Source organism: Topomyia yanbarensis, chromosome 2 (assembly GCF_030247195.1).
Source record: "Topomyia yanbarensis strain Yona2022 chromosome 2, ASM3024719v1, whole genome shotgun sequence".
Taxonomy (NCBI): domain Eukaryota; kingdom Metazoa; phylum Arthropoda; class Insecta; order Diptera; family Culicidae; genus Topomyia; species Topomyia yanbarensis.
Window position 1 is genome coordinate 450,356,969 of NC_080671.1, and position 19,573 is coordinate 450,376,541.

The following is a 19,573-nucleotide window of genomic DNA, read 5'->3' on the forward strand; positions in this document are numbered from 1 at the left end:
AGACCGAATGGTCATTAGACCGAATGGTCATTAGACCGAATGGTCATTAGACCGAATGGTCATTAGACCGAATGGTCATTAGACCGAATGGTCATTAGACCGAATGGTCATTAGACCGAATGGTCATTAGACCGAATGGTCATTAGACCGAATGGTCATTAGACCGAATGGTCATTAGACCGAATGGTCATTAGACCGAATGGTCATTAGACCGAATGGTCATTAGACCGAATGGTCATTAGACCGAATGGTCATTAGACCGAATGGTCATTAGACCGAATGGTCATTAGACCGAATGGTCATTAGACCGAATGGTCATTAGACCGAATGGTCATTAGACCGAATGGTCATTAGACCGAATGGTCATTAGACCGAATGGTCATTAGACCGAATGGTCATTAGACCGAATGGTCATTAGACCGAATGGTCATTAGACCGAATGGTCATTAGACCGAATGATCATTAGACCGAATGGTCATTAGACCGAATGGTCATTAGACCGAATGGTCATTAGACCGAATGGTCATTAGACCGAATGGTCATTAGACCGAATGGTCATTAGACCGAATGGTCATTAGAGCGAATTATCATTAGACCGAATGGTCATTAGGCCGAATGGTCATTAGACCGAATGGTCATTAGAGCGAATTATCATTAGACCGAATGGTTTTGGTCGAGTGCCCTTCGTTAAAAATTTAATAAATTCTCACAACAAAGCCCTGATGACTTGCAGTCTTCGACAAAGTTCTAGATCATTAAAAAATCTTACAGTGACAATTTAAGCTATAGCTATAGTTATTAAGTGGCCCTAAGGGGAAATCTGGTCATGAGCCGAAACGTCGGACAAATAGACAGCTACAGTTTTATTACCAGATTGATTGCATGCCGAACAAAATAATATCCAAAATTCAAATCAGTCGACCCGACCAACTGTCGTAACATCCCATACAGCCTTCAAGCACGATAGTCCGGTTGCAATACTAGTCCGATTGGATTCAAATTTTGCGTGGATACTTGTGTTAGACTAGAAATAAACTCAGGAGTGGCTAATTAAGCTTTTAAAAATTCGTTTTTTTTAACGGTTCAATGTCCAATGGACTGGAAGACACGGAAGGATTATTAAACCTTTTCTTCAACTGAGCTTTCCAGAAACCTCCTCTCGACGCTCTTTCTTTTGTATAGCATGGAAATGATCTTGTAGATGAGCTGTATTTCATAGACAGGAAGTGCCTCGCGATGGCGACATTTTTGTGCCTGGATGCATCGAACAGAAGATTGACTATCTATCAATAAAGTTGCCGAGGGATGAAATGAAACAAATGTCACATTTCTTAGGACTGTTTGGATTACTAGGAGTTGACCATTTTAACAGACAATTTGAATTAAACTAGTTCCGCTGATATACAGAAAATATTACCTCCAGCCCGAAGGTACTAGAACCGTTATACGATTAATTAAAACTGCATTAAATCTTAATTTTGACGACAGCTGAATTTCCCACGACAGTAGGTACCCGAAGAAGCGTCCACAATAAAAAGCTTCCCACTTCCGTCCGACTGGGTGGAGTTCAAACTATGCCTAGCTAGGATAGTGACTTGCTAGATATCTCTATCTCTCGCATTTTATTTCGCCCTCTGTATCTCGCCAGCCAGCCTTTCATCATGACCGACCATTCGCGGCAACGATTATAACTTTACACTTTTGGTTATAATTTATTTACCTAAATCTACACCATAAAATTGTAAAGTATATCCGCTGCACCTCCGGTGGGGTTGTCGGGTTTTCTGACATCCTCGTGCCAAATTGAATCTAATAAGAACGATTCGGACAGTAAGAATATTAGGTCATATGAATAAAATGTTTTTTTATTTCGGAATAGATTCGTGCCTCATCGAAACTAGTTTTTATGATTGACTGTTATTGCTTATTTAAAAAAAAATTTCTAGAATCAGTAGGAACTACCCTACGACCTGCCGCAACCTGCCAACCGGAAGTGGCGACCATTTCTTTCCGCAAACTTGGCTTTCACGAAAACTGTAAAGAGTTTTGCCATCCTATCCATTTGGGTGGAAATAAAAATGTGATTGCAATTTCGCGGTTTCGCTCGGTGCGGGGCCTCTCGGCAAGGAGTTGGTGGATGTGGGATCTCCGAGGTCACGTTTTACGGAAAATAAAAACACTTCTAATAAAGCTACCTGCGCCAGGTCTACACCGTGAACCACCAGTTCCTTCCCCGTTCAGAAATATTCGGATTTGCACACCAGCCGGTGGAGGACGTCATTCACACATAAACCACAATTAGTTTCTCCTCGAGAAATGAGATAATTGTGAATTATAGGATAATGTATTGTGCTACGAGCGGGGCGATTCTTCACCCAACGAACGACTGTCGGATGATGGCGAAAGGAGCTGGGCCGTTCGTTTGGTCAGGCATTTCAGGCGCAGTTCTATACTCTTAAGAAACTGTTTGTCAGCTGTGGCGGAAGCTCTTCTACGAGTAGTTATTCGAAGAAAAGGGTTCAAAAATTAAAATGGAATTAATTCACTTTTTCAGGATCCTGTTGTACCTTCCTGCGGAATCGGTGGTAGTCACATCAGGTGATTCTTCTAAGGGAGGGTGGAAAGAGTTGAGGATTGAGAATGAGCAGTAAATTAATTTATGCGATTTTTTCCTTCGTTTTCTCGCACCACGGCTTTCAGTTTCTCCATACACGTGGCAAGCGCAGAGCTGGGCGATGGGAGCGAGTTCTCTCGTGCAGGACACTGACTGCTGCAGGAGAAACACTTTCTTTCTAATTAACCGGTAATTGTATAAATATGTATTCTCAATTGAGTTGGGGGTCGGTTGGTTGGAGCTGTTCTCGCTTCTTCTTCTTGGCGTTGTTCATTGTATGGTAAGTACTGCAGGTGTGACAGGATAGGTTTTCGGGCAGATTTATGAAGATTAAATTTAGGTGAAACAGAACACTTTACTTAATGCTGAACGGTGGAATGCTGATTTATGATTGTTCTGGTTTCGAAAGAGTTAAAAGTTCTGGTGAAACTTTATCTCTGTGGACTAATAAAATTGACTTATAAATAGAAACGAAAACGAAAACTTTCGCTTACTATAAATGCGCCAATTAATGGATTGGTGCAAAGATCCTGGTGACAAAAGTATTTATGTAATTTGCATTTCGATTTCGTCTCATCAGAATCCGACACTAACTTAGTGACAAGACTAAGCTGACTCCAAAAATCGAAAACAGTATTTGTGTTTCTGGATAGTTCAGCGTGATGTCCCGCAAGAAATTAGCTTAATCAGAATTCCTTTTCTTGTTGGACATCACGCAGGACTAGCAGTTTTCGACGCTAGCTTAGTCCTGACCCTAAGTTAGTTTCGGATTTCGATGAGACGAATTTCATGCCGATTTATTTAAAACTTTATTAATTCATGGATAAATGAATAAAACAAAACAACACCTTTAACTCGTTAAAATGTAACTGTCACACGTAGCGAAAATCCACCAACGTTTCTGCCGTTTTCGGAAACTATAAACTTCATCGCATAAGCACCAGGCAGATCGGCAGGCGGAAAATGATGCTCATTCACTCCAAATCCCTCAATATGATACCGTCCCTTGGGAAACGGGCAGGTTCCTTTCGGTGGAAAATTCGATACGTTGCGAAGCGCCTCCAACGTTCGTGCATCCAGCGTGTAAAACTCACAGAATTCTCGTTCCATCTTCACCAGTAGCAGAACCGAGTCTCCCGAAAGTCGACCGAATTCGAAAGAGGTTCGAAACTGTCTGCCCACATTCCTAAGCAAAGTGAAATTCCCCGATACGTCATAACTGTTGCGGCCTTTCTTGGAGAGACGCACCGTTCCGTAGTCGGCTAGTGGCTGACCTACGCTCTTGAACGGCGTGAACGAATCCAGTGTGATTTCGTGGGACTTTCGGGGAAAGATTAAAATTAAAAATAAATATATGTAACGTTCATTAAGATGTTATACCTGCATTTGTGGAAGTCCATAAAATAGGTAAACTACAATTACTACGACTACTTTCGGCGGAAACATGTTTGGCTATGTCAGTTCTAGGATGTAAGCACATGTATTAAAAACTCGATATACAGATGCGACAGATTTTAGTTTACACGACAAACGTGTTATTTTTTACACTTCCAATGAGATTGTAGATTATACAACATGCGAGAGGTTTCAGATGAAAAAGCAGAACAAGCTAAGTTTTACAGTTCTTCCAAAATAAAACGTTTGATTTCTTCTCAGCCCTCAAATCTTTCATATTTTCGTTTATTTCCAACAGTTCAATACCTTAGCATAACAGAGCCATGGATCTCTAACATTTTTGCAATATGTAAAAATAAACAAATACTAAAATATGAGTGCCTGATCGTCGTGTCGTACCGACACAGCTTGCAACTGCATGTTGAGTTGCTATTTCTTAGCTGCGTTGTCCACCGTAACATGGGGGTCTGCCCATGTTGTGCACGGCTGAATAATTTGGTTCTTGTTCTTACGGGTCTATGTTGTGTTCATCGGAATTTTTTTTTCCTGGTGGATGTTTGAAGAAGATTGCTATTACCAACCACCAAAGAAAATGGTTACGAAACTCAGTGTTTTTGGGCTTCTGCCCAATCCAGTACGATGCGAACGACAAAAATAATTACTTTTACATTGTGTGCCTTGATAGAAGAACAAAAGGTACTGTTACTACAATTTTTGCAGTAGTAATCTGTCTGGATGAGTGGGTTGCAGAAACAAGAAGTGGTGCTCCGGTCAAATACGGTGATTACACGCGTAAGACCGAGCAATCGTGATGTGAAACATTTTTTGAAGGTGAAAAAGTGATGAAATAGCTAAGCAGCACATATCTAGGTACACTTAATGTAGGACATCGGCCAACATTTGCACGAACTGGCAGAGAAGTGGTGTTAGATGTAACTCTCTACTCTGACAGTATTAACTAAAGTTGGCAAATTGGCTCGTACCAAACGAGCTGCAACCGTCGTTATCTGATCATCGTAATCACAAATCTACGAACTGGGACCCCTACGAAGAGTGCTTGGCGACTAGGTTTTAGGGGTATCTTCCGACGATTGAATCTCCACGAGACTTGGATGAGGTCATGGATAAAACAAACTCTCCTATAGTAGTAGCATACCAAAAGGCTTGTCCGCTTCGAACTATGCGTGCTTCAAGAGGAACACAAATATACAAATATAAGTCTTAACTAGATTAAATAAGTTACTTTCGAAATCGAAAAACTTTCATGTCAGTTCGATTAGAACTGCAATGGTGAATACCCGTCAGACGAAGATATTGTACTCAACTGTCTTTTTGGCACACACTTTCCAGGTTGTACGGAGCCATCACTAACGCCTTCCCCTGAGTTCATTACAGGTAGTACGAATTCTTGAGCATTTGCTCGTGGAATTGTGCACAACCGAATCGAACAAAAGGACTCCGTATAAGTCTCCGGGGAAAGATCGAATCATTCCAGTTCTACTACAAAGAGGATATAAGGACTTCAAGCATATTTTGAAAAAAAGTTCTTACTTGTAGTCTTGCAACAGGATACATGCCATTAGCGTGACGGGAAATAACTGTCAAATTTATTCCCAAAGGTGGCCGCGTCACTTATGAGGAGGCAAAGAGCTTTAGACTGATCAGTCTGACCTCCTTCCTGCTCAAATCAGTGGAACGTTTAATCGGCCACTACATTCTATATATTAGCTTGGGTGAACACTCGCATTCAATGCAATATGCGTATCAGCGGGGGAAGTCTACTACCACCTGTTATGCTGTTTGCAGCACTGAAAAAGCTTTTTCACAAAAGCAATCAAGTTTAGGCTTTTTTCTCGACATTGAAGGTGCTTTAAACAACGTGTCTTTCGAATCATTTTAAAAGCAGCATGAGGTCATGGAGTACCTTCACACATCACGAAGTGGATACACGCAATACTTAGCAGCCGACATCAGTGCTTATCGTTAAGACAAGTAGAAATAAGGAAACAGAGTGTTTGCGGATGTCCTCAAGGTGGTGTTCTGTCACCACTTATATGGAACCATGTCGCCGATGGCTTGATGAGGAAACTTAATGAGCTTGGGATTCCGATATATGGTTTCGCCGATGATTATTATATAATGATCACCGGTATTTGCATTGACACACTTTTTGATTTGATTTAGGAAGGCTTATGTGTTGTTGAGCAATGGTGTCTTCATATTGAACTATCAGTTAATCCAAATAAAACATCAATGGTGCATTTCACGCAACGAAAGATTACAACCGGAGATCGTCCGTTGCAGTTATTTGGTTCTGAAATTTATCGCAGATCAAGTTAAGTACGTTGGGGAATTGACTCAAAACTTAAGCGGACAACTCACACCAATTTCAGACTCAAGAAAGCTTGTATGGTCTTCAGCCAATATAGACGGGCTTTCGGCAAACCTTGGGGACTCAAACCCAAGTAAATTCAATGGATCTGCACACGACGCTGTTACGACGTTATCGCCTTGACCGAGACGTGGCTCGACAACCGTACTCTGTCTCGCCAGGTCTTTGGTTCAACATTCGATGTCTACCGCTGTGACCGCAATGCCCTCAACAGCCACAAGACATCAGGCGGTGGTGTTCTTATCGCCGTTCGCCGTGGTATAAAAGCCCGAGTGATCAACGATGACCGGTGGGCGAGCTCCGAGCAAGTGTGGATATCAGTGAAACTTGCCGATCGCAATCTGTTCCTGTGTGTTGTGTATTTTCCACCTGACAGAATTCGTGATTCCAGCCTGATCGATGTACATCTTTCCTCCGTTTCTTTTATCGCCTCGATCGCCGCCCCGTCTGATGATATCGTTATACTGGGCGACTTCAACTTACCTGGCTTGACGTGGTGCCAAGCAAGTAATGGTTTTCTACGATTGGATATCGAAAAATCTGCGCTTATTAACAATGCCAGTTGTATTTTGGACAACTACAGCAGCGCAACTCTTCGGCAAATTAATAATGTCACCAACGAGAGTGGACGTACATTGGACCTCTGCTTTGTAAGTGCCCGGGACTGCGCTCCGTACTGCTGCACTGCACCGACTCCTTTAGTCAAGCAGGTGCGTCATCATCCCCCACTACATCTTGTATTCGCTGGTAACTTAGGAGTGAATTTTGAAGACGTCTCAAGCTCTATCGTCTACGATTTTAAAAACGCTGACCTCGACACCATCGTTAGCACGCTGTTGGATATAAACTGGAACGAAAATATTAACAATGACGACGCGAGCGAAGCAGCGATGACGTTTTCTAGTATTCTTAACTACCTTATCGACCGCCATGTACCAAAACGAACAATTAGTACCGATGAACACCCTCCCTGGCAATCAACCGTCCTAAGACGTTTAAAATCTGCCAAACGAGCTGCATTTAAAAAATTCTCGAAGTATAAGACACTTGCATTACGAAATCACTACTTTCAACTCAACCACGAATACAAACAACAAAGCAGACGCGCCTTTTTTAGACACCAGCGAAACGTCGAGCGTCAACTGAAATCCAAGCCCAAGTCGTTCTGGAAGTATGTTAACGAGCAGCGAAAGGAATCCGGTTTGCCATCTTGTATGTCGTTTAATGGAGTTTTAGGCACCGACACTAAGGAAATTTGCCAACTGTTCTCCGACAAATTTTCAAGCGTTTTTTCCAACGAGCGCTTGCCACCACAACAAGTCGCTGCCGCCGCTAATTTAACTCCTTCTCTAGGACGAACCATCAACCGAATTTGTGTCGATAATGCTGCCATTCTTGCAGCAAATGCCAAACTGAAAGCATCTTGTTCCCCAGGTCCAGATGGTGTTCCCTCGATTTTTGTCAAAAAGTGCATCAGTGGGCTTCTTGAACCACTTCGGCGAGTCTTCGAGCTATCACTCACTACTGGTACATTCCCTTCCTGCTGGAAAGCAGCGCACATGTTTCCAGCTCATAAAAAAGGAAACAAATCGAACATTGATAATTATCGGGGAATCTCGTGTTTAAGTGCTGTATCAAAACTGTTCGAGCTGGTTGTGTTAGATCCTATTTTCTTTCACTGCAAACACTACATTGCAGATGACCAACACGGTTTCATGCCTAAACGATCGACAACGACAAACCTGCTCTCGTTCACAACATATGTAATGGATGGATTCGCTGACGGATTGCAAACCGATGCTATTTATATGGATCTATCTGCGGCCTTCGACAAAATCAACCATGATATCGCAATAGCGAAGCTGGACAAACTCGGCATTCATGGACAACTTCTGCGCTGGTTTCGTTCCTACCTCGATGGAAGGCAACTCCAAATCAGCATTAAGGACTGTCTATCTGCACCATTCTTCGCTACATCCGGCATACCACAAGGAAGCCATCTCGGTCCAGTAATATTCCTCCTCTACTTTAATGACGTCAATTTCACATTACAAGGACCCCGCCTTTCTTTCGCCGACGACATGAAAATTTTTCAACAAATACGGGATAAAACCGATGCCGAGCTTCTTCAGAGGGAACTGGACAGCTTTAGTACGTGGTGTGATCTAAACAGGATGGTTTTAAACCCGAGCAAATGCTCAATCGTTACGTTCACGCGGAAACGCCATCCGACTCAGTTTAACTACCATTTCTTCGGCTCGAGCATTCCAAGACACTCTCACATCAAAGATCTCGGAGTCATCATGGATTCGGCATTAACATTCAAACCACATACGTCATACATCGTGGATAAGGCATCACGACAGCTTGGGTTCATCTTCCGAATAGCGAAAAACTTCAGGGACGTATATTGTCTTAAATCGCTTTACTGCGCGTTGGTCCGCTCAACGTTAGAATATTGTTCAGCTGTTTGGAATCCGTACTACCAGAATGGGATTGACAGAATCGAGGCTGTCCAACGCAGGTTCATACGCTTCGCCCTTCGTCATCTCCCATGGCGAAACAGATTTCAGCTGCCGAGCTATGAAAACCGTTGCCAGCTTATACACCTCGATACACTCAGCATTCGGAGGGACTGCTCTCGAGCCCTGTTCGTCTCGGACTTACTCTCTGCCAGAGTGGATTGCCCTACAATCCTCGGACGTCTGGATCTTCAAGCTCTACGTAATAACTCCCTTCTGCGAGTTCCGTTCAGGAGAACCAACCAGTTCTACCACTGTCGATAAGTTGGATGAAGCACAAGATTCGCTGTAGACCTGCATTCGAACATGCCAACCATTGCCGTAGCTTGCAAACTTTCGTTCAAACAAAAACTTTTCTGTCGGATGTGAGTTCGAAAATGTTGAAGAGTTTGTTGCATTTTTCCAAGCACAATTACAGTATTCCAATCAGGGCCACTGACTGAACATTGCAAACTCAATTATTGCATGAATACTATTCAGCATGCTGAGTATTATTTGTGTGATCTTTGTGAATCCGATTACGGAACTTCATATCATTTGATATGTAACAGTCCTGCAGTAACGCAATTGCGTATTCAGATATTTGGTTCTCCATACATAGATGAACCTATGTATAGAGAGATGAAACTCAAGGATATGCTGTTGTCCCTAACCCAGTGTGGTAAAGAGCTATAGTTTAAGCTGTATTTGAATAACAATTTCTTCTCGAAGGTGTTGTCATTCTGTTATCTTAATATTTCCTCGGGGTGTTGATATATTTGCGCACTATTTAAATAAAAATTCTAAATCCTTCCGGGTCGGAAGTTTAATCCCTGCTATTGTAGCACCTGCAGAACGTTCAGCATTCTTCCGGGTGTACAAAACCCAAACAATGGAATATCACTCACTAACACAAGATGTTTAATAAGCAACTCAGGATATTCAATGCAGTTCAGTGTTGCAAATATCTTGGGATTCAAGAGCCGTCAGAGCCGGTGACTGCAGTTTCAGATTTAGAATGGTCTTCATTGAATCATTGAATAGGAATCAAAACGTGTTTATTTACTTTTTCATTCATCTGACAAATTATAGTCCTAAAAAAAATTAGAAGTAATGGTAAGAGCCCGCAAAACTTAAATGTGAACATGGGCGGATCCAGAAAAAAAATTCGGAGCGGGTCCGAAATTTCGATTTTGAAATGTTCATTGTACAATACGTAATATGTAATACCCTCATTTAATTAAAATCAGTTTTGGTGGTCGAATATGGTTTGGAATGATTTTGAATTTAGAACGAAAAAAAACTAGAAACCATTTAAACATTTCTCAAGAACTTAAAAATTTTCGGGAGGGGGGTCCGGACCCCCAGGATCCGACACTGAATGCAAATAAACGTTTGTTAGTATCTTCGGATCGCTTCTGAACATAATCAAATTGATTGCACCCACCACTAAATTCACGAATAATGACTGAAATTGGTACATGGAAACCAAAAAGAGAACGGTTAAATGGAGCTGTCAGGAACAGTCGAATGTACGCCGCTGGAATCGGTGAGTAGCATTTAAGGGAGATAGACGCACCACCGATTTCTTTATATATCTTCTTTAAAGTGAGCACAGCTTATTGATCTTTACGGCGTTGCTTTAGCCACTCGACCTCTAGCAGATGACACCGATCATTATAGGGCAAAAGGTTTTTAGCATCCCTTCAAGAAAGCAAACGTAGGCCGAATCGACAAATTGTTTTTGTACACGTTCACTTCTCACAATCTACGTAGTGTGATACGGACTCCAGACAGCGAACGAAGATTCCAAAATTGAAATAAAAAATAAAAAACGGCGGATGGCAGTGAATTCTCTTGATGAATCTAAGTTGACAAATCACACGATAGATGATATCCATACGGTGAGCATTGAAACAGTGGCGTAGCCAGAAATTTGGTTTGGAGGGGCTTTTGATGAAAATCGCAAATTTTTTGAAAAAATCTTAAAATTTAATATGATTTGATAAATTATTGAAAACTCAAAAACATAAGCAGTCTAACAGACGTCATTCCAGTCTACAAACAAGAAGGATCAACATGGAACAGTTTTCAAACCTCTATAGATTATTTTCTTGTATAATATGTCAATGAAGTCAAAAATTGCGATCTTTTAAAGTGGGATAAATGATCTAAAAAGATTTCAACGTTCAAGATCACCTAATATAATAATCCTTGACTTTGAAGGTTTGACAACTTCGGGAAGTTATCAACATAAAACAGCGCCTGCTTTGATATAGAAATTTTAGTGATTAATTCTCATAGAGGTAATTATGGTGAATTAATTTTTCAAAGATATTAAGAGACATGGTGCCTTCAGCAAAGTTTTTGATAATGTCATTTCAAACAATTTTGTTGAAAATGTGAAGGCTACATGAATTTAACATATAGGGATTTAAATGGACTGGGCATGCTATATTTCTCCTTAGTGAAGAAAAATTTAGGTGAAAACTATTTTTTTCTGCGCTAGGGATAAAATTGTTTCAAACAATCATTGCGAGTTGAGAACACAAAACCTATAACTAAATTATGGATGGATGGAACTGAAACTTACGTTTCGACTTCATCTCATCAGAATCCGACACTAACTTGGTGGGCGGACTAAGCTAGCGCCGAATTGATGCTAGCTCCTGAAAATGGAATCACTCTTTGTGTTTTTGAGTCCTTTTAATATCTGGGAATTATTTGTTTTAAATCCAGTTCCCTTATTTTTTTTGTAAGCTTCAAAGGCACCTCTTGAACGCAATGTGAATTTATTATTTAATTACCGCAGAAGAGATTTATCAAATACAGTAATTTCAGCATAGCTTATTGTAACGGTTTTCTACTACTATATTTCGATACTCTGAATATGTGGGATATTTATGTCTTTGACAAAGTTGTTTGAAATAGCACTTTCGAAAACTTTGCTGGAGACATTAAGTCTGCACCCAAATTTGCTTGAAGAGTAATTCTTCTCTATAATTACTTCTAGGAGGATTAACCGTCAAAATTATTCTATCAGCAGAAGAACAGTTTTACGTTTTGAAATTCTTCAATGTTACTTAACATCGAAATTTGGCAGTTTCGAATGAATGTGATCGTGACCGTTAAAAATCTATCGAGCATTAATTTTACTTTTCTTTATTAGTCAACCTCACAACTTGCAGTACGTAGCACACAAAATTTTAGTACGCCATTCATTGTTTCTGAAATGTTATTTGAAATGTATGCAAGTTTTCGGTAAATAAGCTTATGTTTTATATGCAATCAACCTATTCAAATTTAGATTCCCATTCGAAAAATTGTCTCTAATCTATATTTTGAAGCATCTTTCCAAAAATGAGCTCATTATAATTCAGACAGTTATTTTATTTTACATTGAAGTAATTTGACAACTATGGGATTTTGGCTAAGAAATAAGTTACAAGATCCCCTTCCCACAATTTTCCAAAAGTTTGAAAGTGACGCTTTAAACACAGTTATCAATGTAGTGATCAGAGAGTATTTTTCCAAAAATATTTTGTGGAATATTAAATTAAATTCGTCAGTATCAATTTTTTTTTTTCAATGCAATTAATTTTGGTTTGGGGGGGTTTTAACCCCCAAACCCCCCCCCCCTGGCTACGCCACTGCATTGAAAGTTTGTTGGTTTCCAATAGCACCCCATGTTGATGATGTGATTTGCACGTCCAATCGTAGATTTCCCGATACAATAGTCGTGGCTCTGGCCATCGATAGAATCTTATCACTACACATTTATAGATGTTGAGGGATATACGGTTTATTTCACACTATGTCACAAAAACATTTAATATCTTTTGATAGTCGGTTGGTTTTTTACCGTCATATATGTTTTCAAAGGATCGGCATAGCACGGCAATATCTTTGAAATACAAATTGAATAGCAATGGTTCAAGACTACTACCTTGTGTAATGCCGGACTTGTTTTCGAACATGTCGTCGGAAATAATCCGAATTATAATGCCTTGTTCCGCATAAGTAGAGCTAAAACGATCACAGGAAGCTCAACTGTAATAAATGTATGAATGCGCACCGCCGAACTAATGAAGGACATTGATCTAGGCCTCTTACTGTGGACACAAATCACATAAAAATATATAAGCGCGATATGCACACGAGCGCTTATTTGTATGCATGGAGTCAAAAAATCTACTTCAAATCAAAATCAATCAGATATTTCTTTAATCTTCCCAAATGAGTCACTGAATCGATCAAGAGTTTATACGTTATTTTGTTAGTGAATCGGACACGATTCTTTTACCTGACTTTCGGTTTCCACCACCGTGGCTCAAAAACCATAACAATCACAAAGTCGAGGCCCACGAAAAACTATTTATTTATTTATTTTGTTCCGATCTTCGGTAGATACCGTCCAGATTATATAAAAATAACATACTATCCAACTTCTAAATTATTAAAAATTCCTAATAGCTAACATATAACTGGATATGGTGGTATTAAAATCAAACAAATGAGAGGCATTTTTCTGGTAAAGATACGAGTCGTAAGAGGTATTCCTTCCTACCTAACAACACCATACAGCATACACAGTAGACCGGCAACAATTTTGACTTTTTTTTCGGAACACTGTTAAATCAAACGGTTGATGGCTGCACATACTATTTGTAAAATATGAGCTTTTCTGAAAACTCTAGTTCACCCACAATAATTTTCAAGTTTGTATGTGAAAATGTATGAAAAATAGGCAAAAGAAACAATAAATTAATTAAAAAATGCCAGGATCATCTTGTGCATCCCACAATCTGCAGATATATAGCTTAAGGTGCAAGGATCAACAGACTGAAAATTGATCCGATTTTGCAGTAAAAAGATATTCTCATATAAAATAATGTGTTGCATCTCTTTCTCGTACATGCATAGGATCGCCAATTTCAAAAAATTGGTTGGTTTTCAAAGTTAAATAACTTTGTTGGAGAACTTCCAATCAATATGCAACCTTCAACAAAGTTGTTCGTTATAAAATAAGATATTCGACCAAAAGTTTTGAGGTATACAGAGTTACTATGGATTTTTTATTTAATTTTAAGTTTTTATTTCCGAGCTTCCACATATATTACCATAGAAATTTAAAACCTCTTGTGGGTGAACTAGAGCTATCCGATAAAGCTCATATTTTGCATGTGATCTTTGCATCCAATAACCATTTAAATTAGCAATATTCCGAAAAAAATGTCAAAATTGTTGCCGGTCTAATGCACAGAACGAAAATTACCCAAACCAGGCTGTCATCAGACAACACATCTAACGCGGAGTATACATCGCGTAGTATGCATCACAATCGGTTATTCATCCTATACGGCTATAAAATTCAAATGAAAATGTCTTCAATAAGATCATCTGATCTACAAACCGTTGCCAAACTTGTGACTGCTGTTCAGATCATTATGGCAACAACTGAAACAGCAGCATACAGCGCCTCAAGAGCTATAATCAGCCACATCAGCAAGTAATGTAATTGAAATGACAGCGTGTTCATACTGGTGACCCGTACGTTCAAGAAACAAGGAAAAACATTTACCGGAGCGTCAAATGATGAAAAACAATTTCGATTCAACGAATACCGTGACTAGAGTCAAAATTTGCGATTAGTATCATAGAATTTAAACGACATTCAAAAATGTCAGCTTATGATTCATAATGCTTAATGCGTAATTTCAAAAATAAGTAATCAATTTTTGAGGCATAATTAAGATTTAGCTTGCGAAATAATTCAATTTTTTTTTTATTACTGTACTGCCAAATACATCAAACGGACCAAAACTAGCACTCTTATGTATGAACTTGTGTAAACTAATGCAACTCGTTGGTAAGGGTAAAAAACACCTGCACGCAATCCGTGATCAGTCCAATAGTACTGTCGCGTATCATTAAATAGCACCGCCAAAAACCCTCGGGTATCATCCTCGGAACCATCGAGTTATTGACCAGCAGATCTTTAATCCAGTAAGAACCCTTCGGAAATGGACACAGCCCTTCCGGGGGTACCGGAGGCATATTGGTGTAGTTACTGTACATCCGTTGAAAGTAGCGATATCTAGTTTTCATGTGATCACAGAAGGGTGTGAAGGGCAACTTGAAGGGTGTCCTTTGCAATAGGTTACTTCTCATAGCGCTTCGGTCACAGATAACACCAGACTGAAAGATATATAAAGAAATTTTATTTGATTTGATCACTTCTGGTAATAAATTGACCGTTACCTCCAACGTCTCTCCCAAATTCCTCAGAACTTCGAAAGTGCCGTTGAGCACTGTGTGGGTTTGGTTAAATCTTCTTACTCGCATCTTTGTAAAATCGGTGAAACTCCCGTTTACGGATTCGAATCCGTCCAGACGGGCGCTCATTTTAGGCAGTGGATGACCACTGTTAAATGTCAGTATTACCGACCAACTAATCAGATGCGATAGTTTCATGTTACACCCGAGGGGCAGGTGCCGTTGGTTCACGAATGGCAAAGCCAAACTAATGATAGGAATGCTAGCGTACAGTATGATATAGTGGAAAATACGAGCTAAATGTGTCAGGCTATCTGGACACCATCTGGTACACACGTACCGATGTAGCTACATGTTTTTCTCACCTCAATAAAAGATTTGAACAGGTTTTGTGATCCACGCTGAAGGGATTTAATTTTTTTTATTCATATTTCCTGCCACAATTGTCTGATCTGTGATGGTGTTCACGGATCCCCCAAAGTTTTACATAAATAAAATGTTTCAAGTTGAAAAATTTCATTTTGACGCTTTCATGCCAACTTTTTTCTAATACATGCAGGGTTCTAAAACAAATTTTCCTTAAGACTGTTGGCGTTGAGAAACACGAAAAACCTATTTTGATGAAACTATGTGCTTCTCTGGCAGTGCTGGAAGCACGCCAATTTTTACCAAGCAATGCTGAAAACAATTGTCCAAGAATATTTACAATACAGTCCAAAACAGTAGTCAAATTGCTTGGCAAAGGTAGTTGCAGACAGACTAAATTGATAAAATTGAATAGTTTTCAATATATCAACATTTTACTTTTCACTGTTAACTGTGATTGTCCCTGGAAACAGGGCTCTTGCTGAATTTAATCAAATCAATTGCAATGTCTTGAGTCCTACGGATAATACATACTACACACTCAATTCGGTTCGGCAATTTCCCAACAGCCGTGTAGTCAGCAAATTTAGTAACTGATATCTCAGTAAAGTGAGATTTGTTCGCTGATTTTCGGTGAAATATTTTCCGAGTCTCAGTTATCAAACGTCACTTTTACTGAGATCTCAGCTAAAAAATTGTTTACTGAGATCTCAGCTGTTGAGATCTCGGTAAAAGATGCAAAAAAATCTGAGATTCGGCAGAAAAAAGTGTGTAGTGTTCAACTTAAAGGTTATTAAGCTTACTTGTCCGGGATATTTTGGATTTCCACCTTGCCCCCGAAAATTTTCCAGGAGAAAAAATTTCACGTTGTTTCTAGACGTCATGATACTTCAAAATTTAACATAAAATTGGTGCAAAATTTTCCGACTGATTAGTGTAACCATTTCGTATTTCCGGTCAGTATAATGATCATTACTAACGTTAAAAACTCACACAGTTTCTTCCAAAACTTTGAAAATGGGCCCCTATAGAGTACTTTCCAATCTGTATCAGTATTAGTGTGAACGACGATTTGTTTTCCTCCGCCTGTCATAATGTTCTGATAGGTGAAGAAAAACAATTTGGGTCAGGTCATTTTCGTGATGGAACCTGAACAACCGCTATTGACAGCTGGATGAAAACAAACTCTTCAGTAATGTGTGTGAAATAATTCGCGTAGATCATGCATGTTGAAAGGTTGGTCGTAGTCACGACAAAAGATATATACGATTTTTCATAGAATCTCGTGTGGGATGAGGGATATGAGTATTCCAGATTCCAAGATAAGAAAATAGAATTTCAGACGTCCTATTATAATTGAATATAATATGGATATATCTCACAAGATAAAAAATATTATTGACTAGATGCTGTGTTCCAGAGCGTCGGTATTGTTTGAAAATATTTACCAAAAATTCGTTGGCTAACGTGCAAATATCCAACCGTTTGAGTTGCTACCATATTGTACAACTGGATATTTCAAAGTGCCAGTTATGGCTGCTTTTGTCAGATTTTTTGAACATCGTTGTTTAGATATTTTTGCAAATTTACAAACATTGAAAATGCATAGTACTATCGGTAATGAACAAAATATATTCTTGCTAGCTCTAGAGAGGATCTTTTTATGGCAGGATAAGAATTGGTTCCGTAATTGAAAAAAAATGCGATAGCCAAATATGGTAATCCTGCTTAAAAAATGATTTAGATATTTGAATAGAAATAAATATTAAATTCAAAACCACAATTTACGGAGGCTAACCATGAGACACGCATAATACACTTGAAGTGCTTTCTATTTCGCCTCTCATACATGAGTGGTTCTAAAATAAGTTCTGACGCTTATGTTTATAGATTCGAGTCATTTTGACGTTCAGCTTCGAAAGACATTTTAAACAAACTTAACCTAGCACAGAGGGAATTGAATATATCTTCTTCTTACTAGTGGAAAGATTAAATAGTAGAACATGCAGAATATTATTATTTTCAAAATGTGCATAGCTCAGTTCGCTTTATTTTTTTCTGAGCTAGCCGCGACTTCTCTTAAGAATTATAGCAATGAACGGAGCCCATCAACAAGTAGCACAAAAAAGACAATTAAACAAACCGTCATTTTGCCGCAGCAAGGAACACGCGGATGCAGAATAAATAAATCTCTAGGGGATAAACAGAATATCTACACGGAAAAACACTGGTCCCAAAATCATGAATAAAGTGCCATTAATTATGGAACAATCACGTTTTTAAGTTACGAAAACAGAACCATGAACGAAACTCATGTGTTTTGTAATTATGTTCAATTTTTCTTCAGTAACACCTGCATAACGATTTCATTAGTCGAGATGTATTTTTTTTGAGCTTCAGCCATTACCAAATCGGTTTTCTGCACGTGTTCACAACTTTCTGAACATTATTCACAAAACCAAAGGTTTATTTCGGTGATCTGATTCATACGAACATTATTCAAAGTCGAGTATGCGACGTGAACTGATTCATGATTTATTACATCTTGAACATGATCTGGTTTTCGTGGTTGTGAATTAGTTCAATAAATCAAAACATATTTGCTCCTGAACTATAAGCATAAGCATAAGCAAAAGAGATCGCCCGTAGTTGCTACTCCGTTATTGACCAGAACCAAATTAGGTTGCAAAATGTTCATTGAAACAACATGCTTGGGAATAACATGATGAGCCACATTGTACAATCTATATTGATCCCTGCATGCTGATCAATACCGACGCCGGCCACGTCCGAATGCAGATCTTCTGGGAAAGGAAGGAATGTTAGTCCGATACATGTTGCTACTAGAGACCAAGGAATCCTCTGCATCTCCACATGTATCACGGGAAGGGGAGAGTTGTTAGTAAGTGTGCCAATAGCGTTATTATGTAATAATTGCTCAGGGCAGCCGGCTGCCGAGAATTTGGGAAATTTATCATTTGTTGATTAATACGATTATCAAAATAAGCAACTTGAACTCCGGATAGCTCGCTATAAGGAGCATTGCTTATATTTTTTAATTTAGTTTTTTTTAGCTTTTGGTTCTTTTTAAACTCTGGGTAGCCCGCTACCGAGGGTATCGTGTTTTTTTTAAACAAATGCAATTTCAACTCCACACAGCCGAACATGAAAATGTTGCCTAAAAAAGCTAATCTTATCTGCGTAATTGGCCGGATCACTATTTATTGCGACAGTATTTAGACAAATTTCGCTATTCCTTCTCTACTATATTTTTGGGCTGCAAACTACCGAGTGATAACACGTTATACAGACAGAGTTATAATAGCTCGACATGTTATAAATCAACGAAAGTATTTCCTATTTTCCATATCTGATTGTTTGCGAAATACACATATACGAACGGTTATATTGAACATTGAAGGGGAATACAGAGAATCGTCAACCTGATGCACGAGCTGGTTACCAAAAACGGAACTTGAAATTAGATTCATCAAAACAGAATTTTCAGTACGTATTGACCTGCGATCATCGATACCAGTCAAATCAAAGTCCTATTGGAGCCGACCTCCGAACAACTATTCATTTTTACAGTATTGTCATCTCGGCTAGATCCCACCCTCTCATTCCGCCACTATCAGTAGAAGGCTGATAGCACAAAGTCGTCGTCGGTCTAAGAACCAAATGTCATCAATAGACCTAGACTCGCACGGAGGCATGAGATAGAATTGAAAGCTAATGAATGAACATGACAGCAAAACACTTATTCTTCGTGCAGACATAACTGAAGGTAATTGCCAACCGGTCAATTCTCAAATCTTATACATGATTGAAGTCGTCATTCCACTCAAATAAGGCCATGTGCACATTGAATGCTCTGTGGATCAGTGCCCCCGTTGGTAAAACAAACCCTAAACAAACATAGAAATTAATTTGCTCAGTCCAAAGAAAAGTTGGCCGACCTGCGGATACGTGTTCCCTTACAGTGCCATCTCGTCAACGAACACCCAAAATTTACATGCGACAAAATAT

At 39.3% G+C, this 19,573-nt stretch overlaps 2 protein-coding genes across 2 annotated transcripts; both read right to left on the reverse strand.

Annotated features, from left to right (window-relative positions):
- Positions 1-2,352: 2,352 nt before the first annotated feature.
- Positions 2,353-4,060, reverse strand: LOC131681106 (uncharacterized). Its single transcript, XM_058961817.1, has 4 exons — positions 3,995-4,060; positions 3,493-3,934; positions 2,568-2,607; positions 2,353-2,491 (listed from the first exon to the last, which is right to left on the reverse strand). Exons 1-4 carry the CDS (start codon positions 4,058-4,060, stop codon positions 2,353-2,355), a joined length of 687 nt encoding a protein of 228 aa, XP_058817800.1.
- Positions 4,061-14,755: 10,695 nt separating this feature from the next.
- On the reverse strand, positions 14,756-15,433 carry LOC131681107 (uncharacterized). Its single transcript, XM_058961818.1, has 2 exons — positions 15,164-15,433; positions 14,756-15,100 (listed from the first exon to the last, which is right to left on the reverse strand). Exons 1-2 carry the CDS (start codon positions 15,374-15,376, stop codon positions 14,756-14,758), a joined length of 558 nt encoding a protein of 185 aa, XP_058817801.1. The 5' UTR covers positions 15,377-15,433.
- Between the last annotated feature and the right edge of the window lie 4,140 nt (positions 15,434-19,573).

Excerpts from the sequence above, each read along its gene's own strand:
- LOC131681106 (XM_058961817.1), bottom strand. The coding sequence starts at position 4,060 with ATGTTTCCGCCGAAAGTAGTCGTAGTAATTGTAGTTTACCTATTTTAT. Across the intron at positions 2,608-3,492 it reads CGTTGGTGGATTTTCGCTAC|AAGAATCACCTGATGTGACT; the intron begins GTGTGACAGTTA and ends ACCCTCCCTTAG. Across the intron at positions 2,492-2,567 it reads ACCACCGATTCCGCAGGAAG|AAGAGCTTCCGCCACAGCTG; the intron begins GTACAACAGGAT and ends AACTACTCGTAG.
- LOC131681107 (XM_058961818.1), bottom strand. The coding sequence starts at position 15,376 with ATGAAACTATCGCATCTGATTAGTTGGTCGGTAATACTGACATTTAAC. Across the intron at positions 15,101-15,163 it reads ATTTGGGAGAGACGTTGGAG|TCTGGTGTTATCTGTGACCG; the intron begins GTAACGGTCAAT and ends TATATCTTTCAG.